Source organism: Rana temporaria, chromosome 4 (genome assembly GCF_905171775.1).
Source record: "Rana temporaria chromosome 4, aRanTem1.1, whole genome shotgun sequence".
Lineage (NCBI taxonomy): Eukaryota > Metazoa > Chordata > Amphibia > Anura > Ranidae > Rana > Rana temporaria.
The window spans coordinates 365,981,637-366,001,944 of NC_053492.1; the positions used below are offsets into that span (position 1 = coordinate 365,981,637).

At 40.9% G+C, this 20,308-nt stretch overlaps 1 protein-coding gene across 1 annotated transcript in view; it reads left to right on the plus strand.

Moving 5' to 3' along the window:
* The window catches only part of WDR27 (WD repeat domain 27), a 453,976-nt gene that overhangs the window by 105,707 nt on the left and 327,961 nt on the right, over positions 1 to 20,308 (plus strand). The window contains exons 12-13 of the mRNA XM_040350915.1: positions 875 to 1,008; positions 5,253 to 5,323. Coding sequence (XP_040206849.1) covers positions 875 to 1,008; positions 5,253 to 5,323 — 205 coding nt within the window. The remainder of the gene's footprint in view (positions 1 to 874; positions 1,009 to 5,252; positions 5,324 to 20,308) is intronic.

Sequence of the window (20,308 nt, forward strand, 5' to 3'; positions counted from 1 at the left end):
TTTCGGGTTGTAAAAAAAGGACGTTTTTTTAAATGTCATTAAAAACGATCGTGTGTGGGCTTCAGACCATTTTTCGGGTTCTGAAAAACGTCCAAAAAAAAAAAATTGAATATGCTCTATTTTTTAACGACGTTTTTAACGTTGTCGTTTTTCGGGTTGTAAAAAATGGTCGTGTGTGGGCTTTAACGACGTGAAAAATCCGTGCATGCTCAGAAGCAAGTTATGAGACATGAGCGCTTGTTCTGGTAAAACTACCGTTCGTAATGGTGTAAGCACATTTATCACGCTGTAACAAACAGAAAAGCGTGAATCGTCTTTTACTAACATGAATTCAGCTAAAGCAGCCCAATGGAACTTCCCCTTTATAGTGCCGTCGTACGTGTTGTACATCACCGCGCTTTGCTAGAGCATTTTTTTCCACGATCGTTTGTAGGCAAGGCCGTTTTAATGATCAAGTTGAAAAAAACTTCGTTTTTTCTAGAGCCTGAAAAACTTTTTTTTTTACAACCCGAAAAATTATCGTGTGTACGCGGCATAAGATGGGGCATCTTTGCTTCATAAATGTTGAGGGCCCATGTGCAGCCTCAGCCTTTGATCCAAGGTGTTGTCCAGAAAGTAACTGATTTGAGGACAAACAACATAATTGCACACACCAGAGGCTTTCTACACTTCTATACGGTTGTTACCATACTTTACCAATCACTGATTCCAAGGTGGTTAACTGCAGTAGAAAGATTGCTTGGGACTAGTTTGATTGTTGGGACAGCAGGTCATATTAATGTACATGAAATGCCCAGAACCTTGGCAAAATTCTGTGTCATCCATGAAACCAATAACGCAATGCTATTATTGTATTTTTTTATTTTTTTTGCAGGATTTTTGTTTGATTGTTTCAATGTTTGAAAATCGAGTATCACTTCTTGAGTTTGACACCCGTGCTTTGTGGCGATTCCGACAACGGGAACTGCAGTCCTGTACATTAGAGATGAATTTGTCTATTGTCTCCAGGTACTAGAAAGTAAAAGATTTATATTACTATAAAATTCACAGCCAATCCTATGTGAGCAATAATATGATTGATATACTTAATATTTGTTTTTTATCAACAGGTGTTTGTATTGGATAAGTAGTGAGTCTATATGCAGTTTAATGAATATTGTTTATGAAAGTGGCACATAGACCACTTAACATCAATAGCATGGTGACATAGTTCTTTAGTTTAATGCTACATAAGATGCAGGATTACTTTCTTCTGGTTAATTGCAGGCTTACTTTTAACTATCTATAGAGAAAAAATTATTGTACATAATCCCTTGAGGCCCCGTACACACGAGAGGATATCCGCTGGAAACGGTCCGCCGGACCGTTTCCAGCGGATAAATCCTCTGGCGGATTTGGATCTGATGGCTGTACACACCATCAGATCGAAATCCGCGCGGAATACATCCGCGGTGACGTGTCGCGCCGTCGCCGCGACGATGACGCGGCGACGTGCGCGACGCTGGAAGGTAAATACTTCCACGCATGCGTCGAATCATTACGACGCATGCGAAGGAGGGGATCGGACGGACTGATCCGGTGAGTCTGTACAGACGACCGGATCAGTCCGCTGGACTGGATTCCAGCGGATAGATTTCTTAGCATGCTAAGAAATTTTTATCCGCTGGGAATCCGTCGGCTGGATTTTTATCCGCCGGGAAATGTCCGCTCGGATGTACACACGACCGGATCTATCTGCTGGAACTGATCCGCGGATCAATCCCAGCGGATAGATCCGGTTGTGTGTACGAGGCCTTAGACTCAAACAGATTTAGCAATGATCCTTGTGTTTGTGGGTGGTGGCTGAGCCAAACCTAGGTTGATATTTTTTTTAGCCTACTGTGGTTGATATCTCTAAAGCCTTGTACAAACGATCGGATTTTCTTCTAACAAAGCGTAGGACTTTTGTCCGAAGGGTGTTGGCCGTGAACTTGTATTGCATACAAACGGCAAAGAATTTGTTGGGCAACAAACACGAAACTATGTGGCTTTTCAGCTCTTTAGCTCCACCCTTTGGGCAACTTCTGCTAATGTTGTGTTATGGTGAGCATTGCTTCTGAGCATGTGTGTTTGTACTTTGGAGTTTTGTCCGACGGACTTGAGTACACAGGATCGGATACATACATTTGTTGGCGGACAATTTTAAAGCATACTATCCCACATTTGTCCGCAGAAAATCCGTCATTTGTCCGATGGAGCATACAAACAGCCTGCCATCACACAATTTCCAATCGTGTGTACAGGCCTTAAGACAAGCCTGGCTGTCCATTCAAATTTCAAATAACAAGAGGTACAATCAGCGCAAAAATATATATAAATATGTGTAAATAAATAAATAAATCCCCTCCCCAAATAAATGCAAGCTGAACACTTAAGGAAATTCACAAAATCCAGAAAAGTACATATGATAAAAGGTTAGTGCAGTGCATACAATTCAAATGATGCATTAAAGGTATAGGTGAAAAAACCCAGCGAAAAAAACTGAGCCAAAAAGTCAATCAGCTCCTCAATCAATCAGTTCCTCAGCAGGGAAGTTCGTGAAAACGTAACGCGTACGGGGGAGGAGCACACAGACGTCGCTCGCTGCCGTCCTTTTGTGAAACAAACCTGTCATTGGTTTGTTTTATGCTACTGATCGTTCGGATCTTTTTGAGTAGTTTTATGCTTATCCAATACATTTTAGCATTTTTGAAACGGAGAGCACTTAGATCTATTTTTCTTCCATACATGGTATATTATCCTGCTGCGGAATACTGAGGGACCTGATAAGACAATTTGCCATTGGTGTATCTGCATTTATGTTATCTGCTTGCATGACTACCTGGTAACATCAGTCCATGCCTTAAAGCAGAGTTTCCATCCCAATTTTTTTTTTCATTATTGTGCTCATTAGACCTAAAAAAGTAAAAAAAAAAAAATTCTGGAAATGCCTGTTGCTATGCGGTCCCACGAAATCTGCCTTTGAAATCACCTATGATTCTGACATCATCTCCCTCTAATGCTCCTGGGAAATGTGTGTCATCATTTCCCAGGATGCAGTGCGCTGTCCAATTATCACTCCCCATCCAAGACTTTCAGGAAGTAAAAGCTTGTAGGCTTCACAATGCCCACAAGCAAAATGACAACGGTGTAGACAGTTTTATAAACTATCTTTTTTGAATATCTATGCAGATCGGCGGCGGATTGTAAAATAGTAAGTGACCGGATTTATATTATAAAAATGCAGGATGAAAGGACATACATTTAAAAAATGCTAATTGTGGTTGGAACTCTGCTTTAACCACTTAACCCCCGGACCATATTGCTGCCCAAAGACCAGAGCACTTTTTGCGATTCGGGACTGCGCCGCTTTAACTGACAATTGCGCGGTCGTGCGACATGGCTCCCAAACAAAATTGGCGTCCTTTTTTTCCCACAAATAGTGCTTTCTTTTTGTGGTATTTGATCACCTCAGCGGTTTTTTTTTTTTGCGCTATAAACAAAAATAGAGCGACAATTTTGAAAAAAAATAATATTTTTTACTTTTTGCTGTAATAAATATCCCCCAAAAATATATAAAAAAACATTTTTTTCCTCAGTCTAGGCCAATACGTATTCTTCTACATATTTTTCGTAAAAAAAAATCGCAATAAGCGTTTATTGATTGGTTTGCGCAAAAGTTATAGCGTTTACAAAATAGGGGGTATTTTTATGGCATTTTTATTAATATTTGTTTTTACTTACTAGTAATGGCGGCGATCAGCGATTTTTTTTCGGTACTGCGACATTATGGCGGACATTTCGGACACTTTTGACACATTTTTGGGACCATTGGCATTTTTATAGCGATTAGTGCTATAAAAATGCATTGGATTCCTATAAAAATGCCACTGGCAGTGAAGGGGTTAACACTAGGGGGCAGGGAAGGGGTTAAGTATGTCCCTGGGTGTGTTCTTACTGTGGGGGGGGGGTGGCCTCACTAGGGGAAACACTGATCCTCATACATTGTATGAACAGAAGATCAGCATTTCCCCCCCTGACAGGACCGAGAGCTGTGTGTTTACACACACAGCTCCCGGTCCCCGCTCTGTAACGAGCAATCGCGGGTGCCCGGCGGCGATCGAGCCCGCCGGGAACACACACGGGAGTCGGCGGCGCGCACGCGCCCCTAGTGGCCTCTCAAAGAGCCGCCGTATAGCTACGGGCTCTCGCCCAGGAGAGCCGACCTGCCGCCGTATAATGACGGTGCGCGGTCGGCAAGTAGTTAAGGTGAAAGTGGCCAATCCTATAGTGGTGGAGGAATCAATTATTGTTTGGAATCTACGTCACTGGTGAATCTTGTAGCGGATTCTGGAATTTGTTTGTTACATAATTATTTGGATTATTATTTACGTTTAATTTTGATTTTGATTGACTTTTTGGCTCAGTTTTTTTCGCTGGGTTTTTTCACCTATACCTTTAATGCATCATTTGAATTGTATGCGCTGCACTAACCTTTTATAATTTGTCCCTTCAAACTTGTACGACTCCAAAGTAAGCACAATTTTTTTTTCTTTTATTAAAGGTAACTTTTATTCCATATAAAAGAGAGCAAATACAAATCGTAGTGAAAAACATTTACACAAACAGGTAGCATGGTAGTAAACAAAATGACCATTAATTACAGAAACATCACAGAAAAGAAAATGACGTATTTAGACCGGAACATACCGGTACTTCAGATGCAGCCACTGTTCAGGTGTTTTAAAGGCAGGCAGGGCTGGCTGCCAAAATACAATAGCCGCAGTAAAGGATTCATCCTTCCGTGCTGTATGATGTGGATGGAGAAATCTCTTAATTGTTTTTTGTTCAGTCCACAGGCTGAACAAAAAAAAAAATACATATATATTTGTATTGACAGCCTAACTGATATAAGTACACACTCTATTTCATTTAATGTATGCATCATTTATCAATATTAATATATTGCTAATACATTAGCACATTACAAAGAACCATTCTTCAATATGCTTTGAGGTTGTGGGAGGAAACTGAGGAAATCATACAGACTTCAGAAGAAAATACAGACTTCATGCCCACAGTGCCTAACATATATCCTCATCACACATATTGTTTTATTTAAATATTTAACTGGATTTTTTGTACATGTCTGGGTGTCTAATATCTCAGAAATATTTACAAGTTGGTTTCTTCTTCAATGGAGTAAAATTATTTGTTCTTTATTTTTTTTTTAGTAATCCTCTACTATCAACATCTCCATTATGTTCTCACTTGCCTAAAAAATCTGCCAATACAAAGACAAATGGTTAGTATAATAGAATTCATATATATGTTAATGGAAATAACTTTGCATTGCTTTACTTTAACTTTTGAGGTTGAACTTTGAAGCTGTACGATTTATAAGAATTTTGGGCAACTGTAGCAAACAGGGAACCTGGTGGACATAAGTGTGTGATTCCTGTGAGCTTCTGCCTGGAAATCCAATTCTCGGTTAAAGTGGTTGTAAACAGACATGAATTATGAACAAAGCATATCCCTCTATATTGTGTCTCAATTATAGTATACAGTCAGGTCCATAAATATTGGGAAGTCGACACAATTCTAATCTTTTTGGCTCTATACAGCACCACAATGTATTTGAAATAAAACAAACAAGATGTGCTTTACCTGCAGACTTTCAGCTTTAATTTGAGGTTATTTACATCCAAATCAGGTGACCGGTGTAGGAATTACAACAGTTTGTATATATGCCTCCCACTTTTTAAGGGACCAAAAGTAATGGGACAATTGGCTGCTCAGCTGTTCCATGGCCAGGTGTGTGTTATTCCCTTATTATGCCATTTACAAGGAGCAGATAAAAGCTCCAGAGTTATGTTCAAGTGTGCTATTAGCATTTGGAATCTGTTGCTGTCAACTCTCAATATGAGATCCAAAGAGCTGTCACTATCAGTGAAGCAAGCCATCATTAGGCTGAAAAAACAAAACAAACCCATCAGAGAGATAGCAAAAACATTAGGTGTGGCCAAATCAACTGTTTGGGACATCCTTAAAAGGAAAAGAATGCACCGGTGAGCTCAGCAACACCAAAAGACCCGGAAAACCACAGAAAACAACTGTGGTGGAAGACCAAAGAATTCTTGCCTTGGTGAAGAAAACCCCCTTCACAACAGTTGGCCAGATCAAGAACACTTTCCAGGAGGTAGGTGTATGTGTGTCAAAGTCAACAATCAAGAGAGGACTTCACCAGTGAATACAGAGGGTTCACCACAAGATGTAAACCATTTGTGAGCCTCAAAAACAGGAAGGCCAGATTATAGTTTGCCAAATAACATCTAAAAAAGCCTTCACCATTCGGGAACAACATCCTATGGACAGATGAGACCAAGATCAACTTGTACCAGAGTCATGGGAAGGGAAGAGTATGGAGAAGGAAATGAACTGCTCATGATCCAAAGCATACCACCTCATCAGTGAAGCATGGTGGTGGTAGTGTCATGGCGTGGGCATGTATGGCTGCCAATGGAACTGGTTCTCTTGTATTTTTTGATGATGTGACTGCTGACAAAAACAGCAGGATGAATTCTGAAGCATTTCAGGCAATATTATCTGCTCATATTCAGCCAAATGCTTCAGAACTCATTGGACGGTACTTCACAGTGCAGATGGACAATGACCCGAAGCATACTGCGAAAGCAACCAAAGAGTTTTTTAAGGGAAATAAGTGGAATGTTATGCAATGGCCAAGTCAATCACCTGACCTGAATCTGATTGAGCATGCATTTCACTTGCTGAAGACAAAACTGAAGGGGAAATGCCCCAAGAACAAGCAGGAACTGAAGACAGTTGTAGTAGAGGCCTGGCAGAGCATCACCAGGGATGAAACCCAGCGTCTGGTGATTTCTATGCATTCCAGACTTCAGGCTGTAATTGACTGCAAAGGATTTGCAAACAAGTATTAAAAAGTGAAAGTTTGATTTATGATTGTTAATCTGTCCCATTACTTTTGGTCCCTTAAAAAGTGGGAGGCACATATACAAACTGTTGTAATTCCTACTCCGCTCACCTGATTTGGATGTAAATACCCTCAATTTAAAGCTGAAAGTCTGCAGTTAAAGCACATCTTGTTCATTTAATTTCAAATCCATTGTGGTGGTGTATAGAGCCAAAAAGATTAGAATTGTGTCGATGTCCCAGTATTTATGGATTATGGAACTGACTGTATGTAAATATGAATGGGTAAAACAACCAATTCAATTTAAAACAGAAGTCAAAGGCAAACCAGTTCTGTATATACTGTAATATATATATATATATATATATATATATATATATATATATATATATATATATATATATATATATATATAATGAAAATAATTTTCCCAAATGGGGTTATTGCGCAGCTCAAAAGGAAAGAGGTAGTACCATGTAATAAAAAAGTTGTGTTTATTAACCTCCCTGGTGGTATGATTCTGTCTGAAAAAACATGCTGAAAGCGGTACAATTATTTGCAAGGAAATTTGGTGTTTTATACTGTAGGCCTGTGATTTTTAGGAATAACTCACTTAAATCTGACCAAACAAGAATCTAATAGGCATCCCGGGTATGACATTTTTTTAAAAACAAAACTTTAAATTATAATATAATAAATAATTATAAATAATTATAGCAAGTAATAATATAATTAAAATAAAAATTATTCAATAATGTAATCAAATCAAAATCACTGAAATTTTTTCAGTTGCAGAATTGTTGCTGTCATTATTTTTTTTTTTATGACGAATTTCCCCGCAAATCGCTATCGCACAATTCTGCAAGTGATTATAATTTATTATCGCTGTTTTCTAGCTGATCTAAAACCATTTTTGACATAAAAAGACACTTTTGGTTGCTATGGACAATCTACAGTTTTCAGGCAGAAAGAAAGGTTTTTATTATATAAAATGACATGTAGGGCACTGGGCAGACCACTAGGGACAAGGGGGGAGTGTTTTTTTTTACATACAGTACTGTAATCTATAAGATTACAGTATACTGTATGCAAGGTGTTTGTTTACTTTTTTGAATTTGGCGCCGATCTCCGCTCCCGTGCGTCGTAACGTCGCAGGGAACGGAGATCGGCGGCACAGGAGGACGCTGTGTGAATCGAGCGAGGTCCCGCTCGCTCACACAGCGTGGTGACATCGCTGGATCCAGGAGAAGGTAAGCCAGCGCACGCTGCAGGCTCTGCATGTCTACCCCGAGCGTGACTCGGGGATACCGATCGCAGCAAGAAAAACCCACCCCGAGTCACGCTCGGGGATACCGCCAGGGAGGTTAAAAAGTGGACAAAAATTGGGTAGCATAAATGGATGGAGCATGAGTTGTATCAAGTACACAAACAGCGTTTACATAGATGTATAACATAGATGTATAACAAGCAGTACACAAACAATGTTTATACAGTCAAAAATATGCATTGTAGTAAAAACAATCTAACGAACGTTTCGACCTTTGAAGGTCTTCTTCAGAGAGTTTGTGTGGCTGGAAAGGAACATATAGTGGTTAGACATCTCATGATCATAGTTTAGGTAATAAGAGATACATTGTTGGTTTTACAAAAAGCCCTTTGGCTAGAGGAGCAGTGTGCAAAAGGATGTAATGAAAGCAAAAAGTCATTGAGACACATCATCAAGGTAAAGGAATTAATAATTAAAAACTAAAAATTAAAAATTAAAAAATGTATTTAAGATACTTTTGTTTGCAATGTTGCACACAAATTTGCTTAATTTTTTGACTTTTTGCTTTCATTACATCCTTTTGCACACTGCTCCTCTAGCCAAAGGGCTTTTTGTAAAACCAACAATGTATCTCTTATTACCTAAACTATGATCATGAGATGTCTAACCACTATATGTTCCTTTCCAGCCACACAAACTCTCTGAAGAAGACCTTCAAAGGTCGAAACGTTCGTTAGATTGTTTTTACTACAATGCATATTTTTGACTGTATAAACATTGTTTGTGTACTGCTTGTTATACATTTATGTAAACGCTGTTTGTGTACTTGATACAACTCATGCTCCATCCATTTATGCTACCCAATTTTTGTCCACTTTTTAACATGTGAATAAACACAACTTTTTTATTACATGGTACTACCTCTTTCCTTTTGAGCTGCGCAATAACCCCATTTGGGAAAATTCTTTTCATCATTTTTATCGGGGTGAGCAGCCACATTCTCTCCACCATAGTGTCCTGTCTCTTTTCTATATATATATATATATATATATATATACATATATAAAAGAAACATTAGATACACCCTCTTTTTTTATAAGTGTCAGGTTCCCTCTGTTCTCAGCTGCATTAGAGCTGGTGGGAGGAGAAACAACAGTACACTAAACTGCCCAGTAAATGGCTGTGCAGGGAGGGTGTGTCAGGACAAGTCTGATCATTGAAATAGAGCAGGCCGAGTTTCCAGCATCGCTAGAGAAGTTTACGGGTCCGCTGGGTCAGGCTGTGTGACTGGCTGGAGCCACAATGACGTCACTCCCTCGCTTACCTATAGGTGCAAAGGGGTTTTTTCACTGTCGGGGCGATGAGGATGTGGAACTCTCTTCCACAATTGGTGGTGTTTATGGGGAGTATTGATAGTTTTAAAGGACTCTTGGACGTGCATCTTAGTGAACACAACATATAGGGATATATAGGGATATGGGAAATGATTAGCGACATTGACACACATACACCTACACAGGTTGAACTGGATTGACTAGCGTCTTTATTCAACGTTACCTACTATGAAACTATGAAGATGGGCTGAGAACAGAACTGCCAATTTACCTTTTGTGACAGGTTGTACCAGATTGTTCCCAGTTCTACTCCCTCTAGTATGTATAATGCATGCATATTCTTAGCCCCCGAGTACACAACTTTACATTTTAGGTTACCTGTAGTTTTTAAAAGGTTTATGTTCTTTATATAGTACATGTGGCAGGATATTTTTTTTTCTGTGGCAATGTTGTATATTCTGAAGTTTCACAGCATTTTTATAAAATAGCATTTGCCCAATTTTGTCTACAATGCAAGTCCTTATGTTTTATTAGAAAGTAATATGTGCTGCTTTATTTGGCTTTTACAAACTGATTGATTGAATTTGCCATGTTGTCATCTCATGCATCATCCAAAATAAGTATGGCATAAAATAATTTTTCCTTGGTGAGTAGATTTAGTTAGTAAGTGGGAAAATCAAGCCTTGGAACTGTTTTAGGATTGTGTGCTAAATATCTCATGTTCCTAGCGGTTTGGTGCTTTTTAGGTTGAAATCACCTACTTGCTAAAATATAAATCTTGTGAGATGGCCGCTTACGGTTCAGCAGCTTTTCTTATATTGAGCCGTCTTATAAACAGACTTGGAGTTTATTTGCTAGTTAACCACTTAAGACCCGGCCCCTTTTTGCGATTCAGCACTGCGTCGCTTTGACTGACAATTGCGCGGTCATGCGACATGGCTCCCAAACAAAATTGGCATCCTTTTTTTCCCAGAAATAGAGCTTTCTTTTGGTGGTATTTGATCACCTCTGCAGTTTTTATTTTTTGCGCTATAAACAAAAATAGAGCGACAATTAAAAAAAAAAAAATGCAATATTTTTTACTTTTTGCTATAATAAATATCCCCCAAAAATATATATATAAAAAAAGTTTTTTTTCCTCAGTTTAGGCTGATACGTATTCTTCTACATATTTTTGGTAAAAGAAATTGCAATAAGCGTTTGATTAGTTTGCGCAAAATTTATAGCGTTTACAAAAAAGGGGATAGTTTTATGGCATTTTTATTAATATTTTTTTTTTTTACTACTAATGGTGGCGATCAGCGATTTTTTTCGTGACTGCGACATCGGACACTTTTGATACATTTTTGGGACCATTGTCATTTTACAGCGAAAAGTGTTATAAAAATGCACTGATTGCTGTGTAAATTACACTGGCAGTGAAGGGGTTAACCAGGAGGGGGCGCTGTAGGGGTTAACTGTATTCTAAGGGAGCGTTCTTACTGTAGGGGGGGCGTGGCCGTGCGTGTGACGTCACTGATCGTCGTTCCCTATGACAGGGAACAGATGATCACTGACAGCCACACTAGGAAGAACGGGGAAGGTTTGTTTACACTCACCTCTCCCCGTTCTTCCTCTCTGTAACCCGATCGCGGGACACCAGCGGCGATCGGGTCCGCGGGCCCCACACACGCAGTCACGGAGGACAGGACCACGGCTGGGCATCTTAAAGGGGACATACCTGTACGTCCATGTGCCCAGCCGCGCCATTCTGCCGATGTAAATAGATGCAAAGTTTTTAATGTTAATTATGTGAATATTCCCCACACTATTGTTTCTGTCAGTGTCATACATTAATGACAGATTTTTTTGTCAGGAACACTTTAATTTATATTGCTAGGCAAATCAAATTTTCTCTATCGTCACTAGAAGGACACAGCATGGTAAATATTAAAGTGTTACTAAACCCTCAACAGTAAAATCAGTGTGTATATGCAGTAAAGCATGCTTGCTATACTCACTGTAGAACCAAAGGGATTAATCCTCTCCATTGTGTAAAAAGGCTGTTTGATCCTGGTTCCTCTGATCTTTCCCTTCTTCCAGAGTCCCCAACTCATCTCCGGATAGCACAGAGGCTAGGGGACAAGCTGCACATGCTCATTTTGGTGTGTATTGCTAGACTTTTTTTTCTTGGGAGAGTGCATGTAATCAGCACAGACTTTTGAGACTTTTTGAAAATGAAAACACCAAATCAGTCTGCTAAATAAGCAGAGGCAGAAAGATAACCCTATGATATCAAGTGTGATACTAATGCGCTTACCAAAAAGGTTTTACAAGTGAAAATATTTGATAATAACGTGCTAAGTGAGAATGATAAAAAGCGGCTGAACTTCTGTAGTGTTGCCAGCACAAATATGCTCAGAAAAGTCAAAAATTGTGAGATATCTTGCAGAGGGATGCAGCACTCTTAAAATTGCAAAGCTTCTGAAGCGTGATCATCGAACAATCAAGCGTTTCATTCAAAATAGTCAACAGGGTCGCAAGAAGCGTGTGGAAAAACCAAGGCGCAAAATAACTGCCCATGAACTGAGAAAAGTCAAGCGTGCAGCTGCCAAGATGCCACTTGCCACCAGTTTGGCCATATTTCAGAGCTGCAACATCACTGGAGTGCCCAAAAGCACAAGGTGTGCAATACTCAGAGACATGGCCAAGGTAAGAAAGGCTGAAAGACGACGACCACTGAACAAGACACACAAGCTGAAACGTCAAGACTGGGCCAAGAAATATCTCAAGAATGATTTTTCTAAGGTTTTATGGACTGCTGAAATGAGAGTGAGTCTTGATGGGCCAGATGGATGGGCCCGTGGCTGGATTGGTAAACGGCAAAGAGCTCCAGTCCGACTCAGACGCCAGCAAGGTGGAGGTGGAGTACTGGTTTGGGCTGGTATCATCAAAGATGAGCTTGTGGGGCCTTTTCGGGTTGAGGATGGAGTCAAGCTCAACTCCCAGTCCTACTGCCAGTTTCTGGAAGACACCTTCTTCAAGCAGTGGTACAGGAAGAAGTCTGCATCCTTCAAGAAAAACATGATTTTCATGCAGGACAATGCTCCATCACACGCGTCCAAGTACTCCACAGCGTGGCTGGCAAGAAAGGGTATAAAAGAAGAAAAACTAATGACATGGCCTCCTTGTTCACCTGATCTGAACCCCATTGAGAACCTGTGGTCCATCATCAAATGTGAGATTTACAAGGAGGGAAAACAGTACACCTCTCTGAACAGTGTCTGGGAGGCTGTGGTTGCTGCTGCACGCAATGTTGATGGTGAACAGATCAAAACACTGACAGAATCCATGGATGGCAGGCTTTTGAGTGTCCTTGCAAAGAAAGGTGGCTATATTGGTCACTGATTTGTTTTTGTTTTGTTTTTGAATGTCAGAAATGTATATTTGTGAATGTTGAGATGTTATATTGGTTTCACTGTTAAAAATAAATAATTGAAATGGGTATATATATTTTTTTTGTTAAGTTGCCTAATAATTCTGCACAGTAATAGTAGTCACCTGCACACACAGATATCCCCCTAAAATAGCTAACACTAAAAACAAACTAAAAACTACTTCCAAAAATATTCAGCTTTGATATTAATGAGTTTTTTGGGTTCATTGAGAACATGGTTGTTGTTCAATAATAAAATGAATCCTCAAAAATACAACTTGCCTAATAATTCTGCACTACCTGTATATATATATATTGTGATGGTTTGGGTCTGTCTTGCCTGAAGGATGGCCGGTTTTCGCCATATTTTGGAGAGACAGACGCCTTAATTACACAGCTGTGTGGTCAGCTATTTAGTGCTGGCTTGGCTGTGGCTCAGAGCCCACCCACAGACAGGAAGTCTGGTCCCTGGGAGCCAGGTGAGCTCTCAACTCTCTGAAAGTAGTCAGAGAGAGGCTGCATGGATTGCAGCTAGTGTGTTTGAGAAGCAAGTCGCTGACTAGGGGAAAAGCAAGGGTTGAGCTTATCTCTGGGAAACGCTGTGTGTTCTGAGGAACAGAACTTAGGCTTAGGCTAGAGGCCTGAAGCCTTCGGATGCCAAGATTGAAAGCCAGGAGGCTAAGCTCTTGAGTTTGTACAATGCAGTAGTGATGGAACCCCTGCGAGGGCTGCAAATGTATATGTGAACTTATGATGTTTTTTAAATAAAAGTGGGCCACCAAGCCCTTTAAAAACGCACCTACCATTGGAGTCTGTTCCCGCAAGGTTACAATATGGTGTCAGAAGTGGGATGGATGGATGCTTCGGGCAGTTTGAAAGAGTTCCAGACTCATGCATACCAAAAACAGTGAGTAAAAAGAAACTGTGCGTTTTTGCAGCAATGCTGTGTCTCAGCCAGGCGAACTGCATTGCCCAAGAGTTCAATTGATGGACTGTGTTGCCTACAGGTGGTGTACCTGTGGAAGGGAGCTCAGCGTGGCCTGAGAAGAAGTATCCACTTGGGAAATTGATGATTCAAGTGGAATCGCAAAGGCGTGAAGTCTGCATGTGAAAGTGTGCTGTTTGCAAGTCCTGGAGACAGTACGCCAAAGTTTTCCTGTGTTAAGAAGGAACTGTGTTAAAAAATGTTGTTGCCCTGTTGCAGCGATGGGGAGGTCAAAACGCAAAAAGGAAGCAATGTTTGCTGACATGAGAGTTGGTGTTGTTCCCAGCAACACAGCTGAAATGAGTGCACAGGTGATTGCAAGTATGGAGAAGACACCAGAGTATAAGGCTGCAGTGGATTGGTGCAAGCGACACTGGGCCACACTGAACCAAGTTAAAGGGGAAGTTCATGCTGTTGCCCCTGGCAACACTGGTGTAGGCCGACCAACTATCAAGGTGCAAAGTGTTAAGAAACAAGTGTGCTGTTTGCGGTGCAGTGAGTGGGGGCATGAAGTTTCCAAATGCCCTTTGTCGCAAGCTTCAGCAAAGCAGATGGGTGCAGTTGCCCATAGCGACGTCTATGATGTCAGGTCAGTGGACCGCAAGACAAGAATATGGCCGACAGAGGATCGTAGCAAGTTGAAAGCAACAAGGTTTCAAGGATCACAAAGTCCCTGCGTTTGGGAGAGTCGCCGGGCACCGTGCCTGGAATGTGGTCAGCTGGGGCACGGCATATTTTCTTGCCCTAGATTTTGGGGTACAGCTGGAGGGGATGCTAAACAGTGGGAGATGCCTGCTGTAATTTCATCCTGTGGCCACCAGGAGGAGTTCACCAGTGAATATGCAACTGAGAGACAACGCACTCAAGTGAAGATCGATTTACCGACTTCAGAATATGGTAAGACTGTTGCAGTTCGTGATCTAAGTGAAATAGCAGTGTGTCCGGTGAGGAGATCTTCAGAAGTTGTAAAGATGGACTTGCTGCAGTGTGCTACCCAGATCAGTGGGGAGACACAGGGTAAAGCCCTGCTTGCAGCAAGGTAAAAGTCTGAAATGGACAAATGGACTATGGGTGCACCTAAGGTAGTCCAGCAGAATGTTGAGAGAGATGTGTTAGGGGTGACCAAAACAGTTGGTGTGTCATGTTCCCTAGCGATAGAGACAGCTGCTGCGGAGTTGCCAAGGGAAACCATCAAGGAGCCTGTATTGGTAAGGCAAGGGGTTTCCCAGGACAACTGTGAAGCCGCCCTAGTGGGCAAAATAGTTCCTTTGGAGAGGAAGGGTGATGTGCTGCGTCGCATGCAGGTTGCCATGCATTCTGACAAAAGTCAATCTGATAGAGATTATAAAACTGCTATGTTTATGAATGCTGATGTTGAAGATATTGCTGGTGATACTTGTACTTATGGTAATGTGAGGCTTAATAATAGGTAGGGGTGATCGCTAAGCAGGATATGCGATTCGCCTTAGCAATGGTAGATACGGCTGCAGAGGTGTCCTTAGAAACCTCCAGGAAGTTCTGTGTGTTGGAGCCAGAGGTTGCCGGGGACAACTGTGGTGCCGCTCTGATGGATAAGAGGGTACTTGACCCTGGTGATGAGGAAAATGGTAAAACTCAAATGTTTAAAATTACTTGTAGTGATAATGGGTTACTACGGTCTGTCACTGCTGGCAGAAAAAGTTCTCATGAGTTTAATGAATAGCCAGCTGAGCAATGTGGTGAATTTATGTTATTGCAGCCTGCTGTGTTTAAAAATGTGTTTTCAGTGGATAACAGTGAAGTGGACACAACTTCTGCTGTGCTAAAGGGAGAGACTGCAGGGCCGGTAGACACAGGTGCGTTGGCTTTTGCAGAAGTTAACCCTCTCCCGTTGGAAGCATCTGAAAAGGGCGCGTGCATAGCAGAGGTTTTGTCCACAGCCAAAGAGATTAGGAATGTTGAGCTTCAGGATGATGGGGTAATGGATAGCGATTTGGAATCGCTCAGTGTTGCTGAAAGTGAGATGATGACGGTGACACATGCGATTTGTAGTGCTCAGGGGAAGCCGCAAGTTTTGTCAGTTGCCTCTGAGGTAGAGGTCTCTTTAAATGAGTTTGTACAATACAGTAGTGATGGAACCCCTGCGAGGGCTGCAAATGTATATGTGAACTTTTGATGTTGTTATAAATAAAAGTGGGCCACCAAGCCCTTAAAAACGCACCTACCTTTGGAGTCTGTTTCCGCAAGGTTACAATATATATATATATATATATATATATATATATATATAATATATGTAGTCGTGTGTGTGTGCAGTATATGTATGTATGTATGTATGTACGTATGCCTTTTTAAGACTCATTCATAACAGTTTGAAGGACTGCCACTCCTCTGAACAGCAATGCTTGTGGTTTCTGGGTGGTGGCCCAATTCACCTGGGGGTATACGTCCGGCCACAGCCAAAGCATGTATACGTGTCTGTCTTTTTAAAAAATTGTGGAGTAATGTTAGGAGGAGAATGGGGATCGCGGGCTTCCTGCCTAGTAGGCCCATTTGGCGGAACAGGTCTTATACCGAACTAGTTAAACTACAAGATTGCTCTAGATGGGAGGCAGCGGGCATTAAATATTTGAGTCAAATCCTTGATGGGGCGGTCCTGAAATCTTTTGAAAGGCTGAAGGAGGAATTCCCTTTATTGGGTGGGTCCCACTATCAATATATTAGGTTGGCGCACGCAATTAGATCTCAGGGACATTGCTCAACTCTGCGCCAAGAGAACTCTCACTTTCTGGGTTCAGTTTTCGACGAAACTGAAAAAAAGGGCTTAATTTCCAGGTCCTACTTACAATTACTGTCACCTATACAGGCATCTGATGTACTGCCCTGCAGAGAGAAATGGGAGAGGGACATTGGGCCCATAGAGGGAGAGCAATAGGAGCAAGTGCTGCGTGCTGGTCCTTTGGTCTCAGTGTCGGCGGCTCAAAGATTGTCGCATTTGTTTATACTACATAGAGTTTACAGGACTCCGGTACAATTACATCACTGGGGTAGGCGTGACACACCCATATGTCCCAAATGTCAGGCTCATCCGGGAGACCTTATTCATATGCTGTGGAGGTGTCCCAAGCTAGTGAGGTACTGGAACGCAGTGGTCAAGATCATTAATTCTACTTATCAGGTCCAGTTGCCTGTGAGTCCGCTGGTGTGCTTGCTAGGGGGTATAGATGAGGACCTATACTTGCCTCCTGTTTACACTGCTCTGCTTAGACTACTCTATCTGGCAAGAAAGCTTATAGCGAGATATTGGTTGTCTACCCGAGTTCCGTTGAGCCGGCAGTGGATCCAGGAGGTTAATAGGATTCTTATAAGGGAAAAGAATACATACTCCCATAGGAAAGCATCACGAAAATTTGATAACATATGGCAATGTTGGCTGGGATCCCCGGAGGTGGCTCCTCCACAGCTGGTCCTTGATAGGTTGTTACTTGGATGATGACTTGGTCGAGTAGAACGATAAGGGTTAATGGGACGGGTGGCTTGTTAAACGATGTATCTGTGGCATCAGGCTGGGCTGGTTCTTCCCCCCCCCCTTTTTGTTTTTTTCTCTTTGTTTTTGCTTTTTGTTTTCTCTTTGTTCTTTATCTCTATTCCTCTCCTGACGGATGTACCAAGGGGTGAAGTAGCAGCTGTACAAGGTGATTGATTCAGTACTGTTATTGAGTTTAAGCATTGCTCCCTGGTTTTATGTACAACTGAATATGTATCCTGTGTGGCCCTTTCTCCTTTGGGTCACTTAACTGCTCTGTACATTTCTTGTATTTTGTTTTGCTTTATTCAAAATAAAAACTTTTCTGATTTAAAAAAAAAAGCATGTGTACGTCACTTCAGCTAAAGAGGGAGCATTTGGGGATGGTAAAAACATGGCTGTCTCCCAGACTCACGTGTGAACGAGCCTTTGGTTCACCTATGTGCAACTGCGTGCTCCATGTAGGGCAGCCTATTCATTTTATTAGGCTCTCTTACCTGCAGAAACACATTTGCCAATGAGTGGGGTTACTACTAATTACATCTCTGTAGCACATTTGTCTGCGTGTTGGGAACATGCAAAATTTTGCATGCATTCCCCATCACTCAGTAACATAAATCAAGCCTAATGCCACGTACACACAACAATTTTCGGGTTCTAAAAAATGATGTTTTTAAGGGTCTAGAAAAAACGACGTTTTTTTCAACCCGATCATTAAAACGGCCTTGCTTACACATGATAGTGAAAAAAAAATGCTCTAGTAAAGCGCAGTGACGTACAACATGTACGACGGCACTATAAAAGGGAAGTTCCATTCGAATGACGCCACCCTTTGGGCTGCTTTAGCTGATTTCGTGTTAGTAAAAGACGATTTGCGCTTTTCTGTCTGTTACAGCGCGATGAATGTGCTTACTCCATTACGAACGGTAGTTTTACCAGAGCGAGCGCTCCCGTCTCATAACTTGCTTCTGAGCATGCAACGACATGCGACAAACGACAACGTTAAAAACGTCGTGAAAAAATAGAGCATGTTCGAAATTTTTAATGCCCATTTTTTAGAACCTGAAAAATGCTCTGAAGCCCACACACGATCGTTTTTAATGACATTAAAAAAAACGTCATTTTTTAGAACCTGAAAAACGGTCGTGTGTGTATGCGTCATTAGATTGTGATGCCTCGAGGCTGAAAGTACTTTTCAATGGCCCCTTGACTGGAAACATTCTGCTAAGAATTCCTCCAAAAATCCTTTTTACATTTTCATAATTTTTTTTAAAGCTGAATGGGAAAATAAAAACCTTCCCTTGCAGTGGGGTTCCCCCCCACAGTGGAATACTACTTTATGCCTAGGGTAAAGGACTTTTACTGTATTTACCTAATTCCTCACTCCTGCAAGCTCCCTACATTCTATGTAACCGGACCCACAGCCTCTTCTTTAGGGTGCTTCAGGAGTTGCAGGCACACTCACATTATCAAGTACAAAGCAGGGTCAATAGCTCTGCATTGCATAGGAGGATGCAGAGGTACAGCCCATAGCTGAAGCACTAGGGAGCAAAGGGGAGCACCAGCTTTCCCGGGTGCAAAGGAAAATATAAGTATACCGCCTTGTTACTAGTACTTTAGGCATAAGTGGGCATTTAACCCTTGCAATGTGGGGGGGATACCCACTGCATGCAAGGATTTTTACCCCCTGGATTTCAGCTTTAAAACAAAATGGGCAATTGCAAGCAAAAATGTAATTTTATATCAGTGAAACAATTTGTTTTAGCTCTAAAGGAAAAAAAAGGAATTTACAAAAATTAGTCTGTATTTTGCATCATGAGAATGACTAAAAGGGGATGGAATTTGCATTTGTGATCTAAAAATACAAGTTAGTCTAAGGCATAAACTTCTAAGTCATTCAGATTTCCACATAAAATGGAATGAGGCATATGAATAAGCTTGAATTTAACTCACACAGCTAACCACAAAAATGCAGCACAAAGTACCAGAATTTTTTTTCCTCGTTAAAATTAATTGCAACTCTGCCAGTGAAGTATGTATGTGTTACAAGACTTACAAAATGATCGATGATCACACTTAATTAAAATGAAACACTAGATCAACTGTGCTCAGAGGTGGAAAAGCAATCTATTATCTGCCCGCAGAGCTATCCGTGATGTTGTCTGTGAGCTAAACTAGGAATTTTACCAAATGGCATTTATATTCTTGACTTTTGTTTTACTGCAATGAGTTATGTTGTAAGTGGCTTTCCAGACTACCAGTGTCCTAAGGCTATTAAATATGCATACGGTAAGCAGTTTTGTAAACCACACCATTACGATCAAATTTTTAACACCTATGCTCATGTTGTCATTTTAGAAATCACATAAAATGCCAAAATAAAGTTAATGATTTTTCTAAAATGTATTTAGTTTTTTTTTTTTAAACACATTACATGAAGTGGTAAAATATTTTTTGTAGGACTAATGGAAAACCAGTTGACTATGGATAGGGATATATTTCTTTCCATTCCCCAATATTCTCCATGCTAAATGCAGAACTTTGAGTGAAAAGTGGAAGAAAAGCCTAATGCCGCGTACACACGACCGTTTTTTTAATGTCATAAAAAACGATCGTGTGTGGGCTCCAGAGCATTTTTCACGACGTAAAAAAAATGGGCATTAAAAATTTAGAACATGCTCTAATTTTTCACGTCATTTTTAATGTTGTCGTTTTTAACGTCGTAAAAAATAGTCGTGTGTGGGCTTTAACGACGTGAAAAAAACGAAGAAGAAGAAGAAGCAAGTTATGAGACGGGAGCACTCGTCCTGGTAAAACTAGCGTTAGTAATGG